Source organism: Glycine soja, chromosome 6 (assembly GCF_004193775.1).
Source record: "Glycine soja cultivar W05 chromosome 6, ASM419377v2, whole genome shotgun sequence".
Classification (NCBI taxonomy): Eukaryota; Viridiplantae; Streptophyta; class Magnoliopsida; order Fabales; family Fabaceae; genus Glycine; species Glycine soja.
The window spans coordinates 41,384,537-41,389,065 of NC_041007.1; the positions used below are offsets into that span (position 1 = coordinate 41,384,537).

The 4,529-nt window shown below is 36.0% G+C and overlaps 1 protein-coding gene across 2 annotated transcripts; it reads left to right on the plus strand.

Annotated features, from left to right (window-relative positions):
* Positions 1–4,071, plus strand: LOC114416955 (G-type lectin S-receptor-like serine/threonine-protein kinase At4g27290). Of its 2 annotated transcripts, none has more exons than XM_028382007.1 (7): positions 1–1,341; positions 1,785–1,904; positions 2,086–2,237; positions 2,352–2,562; positions 2,656–2,893; positions 2,973–3,123; positions 3,199–4,071. In XM_028382007.1, the coding sequence occupies exons 1-7, from the start codon at positions 33–35 to the stop codon at positions 3,502–3,504; spliced, it is 2,487 nt and encodes an 828-aa protein (XP_028237808.1). In that variant the 5' UTR covers positions 1–32; the 3' UTR covers positions 3,505–4,071. The 2 variants fall into 2 exon arrangements, with proteins under 2 accessions (XP_028237808.1, XP_028237807.1); XM_028382006.1 differs by having other exon boundaries at positions 2–1,341; positions 2,083–2,237.
* The last annotated feature ends 458 nt before the right edge of the window (positions 4,072–4,529 follow it).

Here is a 4,529-nt window from a genome sequence, read left to right on the forward strand (position 1 = left end):
ATAGAGTGATCATTGGAATCAATTATACCACAATGACGATTTTCACTCTCATACTTGCTATTGCCAACCTACTTTTGTTCCTCTCAAAAGCTTCCTCAATTGACACACTCACTCTGTCACAATCTCTCCCTGATGGTACCACCTTAGTTTCCAAAGATGAAACTTTTGAACTGGGTTTCTTTTCCCTAAGAAACTCCACAAACCGTTACCTCGGAATCTGGTTCAAAAACATCCCAGTAAAAACAGTTGTGTGGGTGGCTAACCGTGACTACCCTCTCAAAGACAATTCCACCAAGTTGATCATAACCAACGACGGAAACCTCGTCCTTCTCACAAAGAATAACAAAGTTCAGTGGTCAACAAACACAACAACAAAGGCCTCAAGGCCCATTTTGCAACTCTTAAACACGGGAAATTTAGTACTTCGCAACGATAATGAAGACAACAAGAACAATAATAAAAGCAGCAACAACAACAACGAAGATAGGTTCTTATGGCAAAGCTTTGACTACCCTAGTGACACCTTGTTACCAGGAATGAAGCTTGGATGGTACAGAAAAACCGGTCTCAATCGACGTGTAATCGCTTGGAAGAACTGGGATGATCCTTCTCCTGGGAACTTCTCTTGGGGCATCACATTTGACAGCAACCCTGAAATGGTTCTTTGGAAAGGATCATTCAAGTACCATAGGAGTGGACCTTGGAATGGTATTCGGTTTAGTGGTGCATTTGGTGGCTCAAATAGGTTAAGCACTCACCCTCTTTTTGTTTACAAATTAATAAACAACGATGATGAAGTTTATTACTCATACAGCCTCACCAACAAGTCCGTGATTTCAATAGTTGTCATGAACCAAACCCTTCTCCGTCGCCAACGCAACATTTGGATCCCCGAAAATGGAACATGGAGGTTGTTCCAAACCGCACCGAGAGACATTTGTGACACTTATAATCCGTGTGGCTCTTACGCGAATTGTATGGTTGATTCATCGCCGGTGTGTCAGTGTTTAGAAGGATTCAAACCGAAATCTTTGGATACAATGGAACAAGGGTGTGTGAGAAGTGAACCGTGGAGCTGCAAGGTGGAAGGGAGAGATGGATTTAGAAAATTTGTTGGGTTGAAGTTTCCGGATACTACACATTCTTGGATTAATAAAAGTATGACACTCGAGGAATGCAAGGTTAAATGTTGGGAAAATTGTTCGTGCACAGCTTATGCAAACTTGGACATAAGAGGAGCAGGAAGTGGGTGTTCCATTTGGTTTGGTGATCTTATTGATTTGAAAGTTGTTTCACAAAGTGGACAATATCTTTATATTCGAATGGCAGATTCACAGACAGGTGAAATTAAAACGTTGCTCTTCTAATTAATTAAGTTCTAACATTGTTAATTTCTTCTTAACTTAATTGTAATTTTGTTGCTGTTTTTGGCTCTCATTCATTTGGTGAATTTTGTCATTTCATTCTTCTTTTTTTCCAGTGATTTTGATCTCTTGTTCATCCATTAACTCAACATTTTATAGCCATAAGAAATGTTAAGGTGGCTGTGCAGTAAATTGTTAGATAAACATTTTCGTTAAATATTGGATGTGAAGTTAATAGATAAATGAAAAAGAAGTACACAGTTCAAATTCTAGAACATCAGATTTACTAAAAAAATGGAAGGACCAAATTTGCCAAATGATGATAAAAGATAAAACTATTAAATGCTCTTCCTTTTTTATTTTTTTGCTCTATCCGGGGACTGATTATTACTTCAATTAATTTTCAACCTGTAAATGCAGATGCTAAAGATGCCCATAAGAAGAAGGAACTGTTGTTGATAGGTACGATCGTGCCTCCTATTGTTCTCGTGATACTATTGGCAATCTTCTACTCTTACAAGAGAAAACGGAAGTATGAAGGTAAATTTGTTAAGCACAGTTTTTTTATTGTTTCAAACTTCTTGAAATTAATTAGTGGCATTTAATAGGCTAATTCCAGATAAAGAAAACTTAGATGATATTAATTCCAGATAACTTTGTTTCAAATAAAAAAATGAAAACACTGATCGATGCTGGTATCATTAATTAATTAATCTAGAAGAAAACGTGTCGGTAGTAAAGAAAGATGAAGCTGGTGGACAAGAACATAGCATGGAACTACCATTGTTTGATCTTGCTACATTAGTTAATGCCACCAACAACTTCTCAACTGACAACAAACTAGGCCAAGGTGGGTTCGGGCCTGTATACAAGGTAAATTAGCACCATACCATATGACTATTTTTTAAGAATGAGTTAATCATGAATGTGTCCATTGAAAACATATATTCACCATTTTGTCAAACTTGTCCTATCTATGATATTTAGGGTGTATTAGCAGGAGGACAAGAAATTGCTGTCAAAAGGTTATCGAGGAGTTCTGGACAAGGATTAACAGAATTTAAGAATGAAGTTATATTGTGTGCAAAACTTCAGCACCGAAATCTTGTTAAAGTTCTTGGTTGTTGCATTGAAGAAGAGGAGAAAATGCTTCTTTATGAATACATGCCCAACAAAAGCCTAGATTCCTTTCTTTTTGGTTAGCTTGAAATGCTTTTACAGATGTTAAATTTATTTCAAAAACTTTTGAACAAAAATGAGTCTACCCAATAACATATTTCAATCTTGACAGATTCAACTAAAAGCAAGATTTTGGATTGGTCTAAGCGCTTCCACATCTTATGTGCGACTGCTCGTGGACTTCTTTATCTTCATCAAGATTCTAGATTAAGGATAATACACCGAGATTTAAAAGCAAGTAATATTTTATTAGATAACAACTTGAACCCGAAAATTTCAGATTTTGGCCTGGCAAGAATGTGTGGGGGTGATCAAATTGAAGGAAACACAAACAGGGTCGTTGGAACATAGTAAGTATCACTGATGATGCTAAAGTTTTTCTTGTGAAACATGAAAACTTGAAACTCACTCTTCTGATTTTTCTTTCAGTGGCTATATGGCACCTGAATATGTTATTCATGGATTATTCTCCACAAAATCTGATGTATTTAGTTTTGGTATATTGTTGCTGGAAATCATAAGTGGAAAGAAAAACAGAGAGATTACCTATCCATACCATAGTCATAATCTTATTGGGCATGTGAGTAACACATAACTTTTCTTTCATTTGTTATATACAAGCAATAATAATAATTATTTATTTTGAATTTTGCAGGCATGGAAGTTGTGGAAAGAAGGCATACCAGGGGAATTGATTGATAATTGTTTGCAGGACTCGTGTATCATATCAGAAGCCTTACGATGCATTCACATTGGTCTTTTATGCCTACAACGTCAACCTAATGATCGGCCAAACATGGCATCTGTAGTTGTTATGCTGAGTAGTGATAATGAATTAACCCAACCAAAGGAACCTGGTTTCTTAATAGATAGGGTTTTAATTGAAGAAGAATCACAATTTAGAAGCCAAACTTCTTCTTCAACCAATGGAGTAACCATTTCAATCCTGGATGCAAGATAAGGAAATTATTTTATTTCTTACACACATCAAATGGACATATTTTATATTACCCATGCATTATTTTAGAATTGTCAGGTATCACATTTTGGTCGCCTGATTGACCATTTTGGGTCACTTTTGGAAAAATGTTCTGTGCATTGTTTATGTTAATCATCCCAAAGAGTCTTCGCATTATCGATATAAATGGTGTTTCGTGAAATTGAAGGTGTGAGGGTTCTGGTAGATCGGATCATCATCATGAGGCATCAAAATGCTGCCATTGACAAACTTGAGCTTCTTTTTCGATAACAAAGCTCGTTTCATGGTGCGGCTCCATGTGTGATAATTCAGATTATTGAGTGGAGGTGTAACAAGAAGCAGACCTGGATTTTGTCCAGGATACAGATTATAGGGCGATGAAGGATTTTGTGGATTGCTATCGTGTATTTAGTAGTGGAGTTCTCCTTGCTTCAACAATGTAGACTGTCCTGAAAGGGAAGAACTGGGAGCATGAAAAATCATTTAACATTGATCTGGCACAAAAATTAATTATTCCATTTGATGATAGAAAGGGTTACACTTCATATATAGATCAGTTAGTTGGCTAACTAATTCAACTGACTAGTAACAGTCTTAACAAACTAACAAACTAGGAATTACACAATAGCAATCATTTTTTCTATCCTAACAAGTAAAAACATTATCATACTATATAAGAAGTAAAAGCAAAATGTTGAAACTAATGTATTAAATGAGAGACAACTATAAAATAATGTTAGTCAATTATAGCAATTAGATCAAGGTTTGGATTGGGAGATGTTCTTCATCCTTATTGGTCCTTGGCGGAGTTTATTCATCAATAGTGGGTGAAAGATTGGGAAGTCTGTGTTGTTCATGTCTATTCAGAAGGTAATTTGGTTGCTGATTATTTAGCATCTTTGGTTCACTTTGTATGATATAGGATTACATGTACTTCATACACTACCTCATGGGTGTATGCATTTACTTCTGAAAGATGTAATGGGACTTCCTTTGGCCTGTATAGT

What these genes read in the sequence shown, in the direction of transcription:
- LOC114416955 (XM_028382006.1), top strand. Translation starts at nt 33, where the DNA reads ATGACGATTTTCACTCTCATACTTGCTATTGCCAACCTACTTTTGTTC. An exon ending in GAGAAAACGGAAGTATGAAG is followed by an intron (nt 1,905 to 2,082) that starts GTAAATTTGTTA and finishes TAATTAATCTAG; the next exon opens with AAGAAAACGTGTCGGTAGTA. An exon ending in GTCATAATCTTATTGGGCAT is followed by an intron (nt 3,124 to 3,198) that starts GTGAGTAACACA and finishes TGAATTTTGCAG; the next exon opens with GCATGGAAGTTGTGGAAAGA.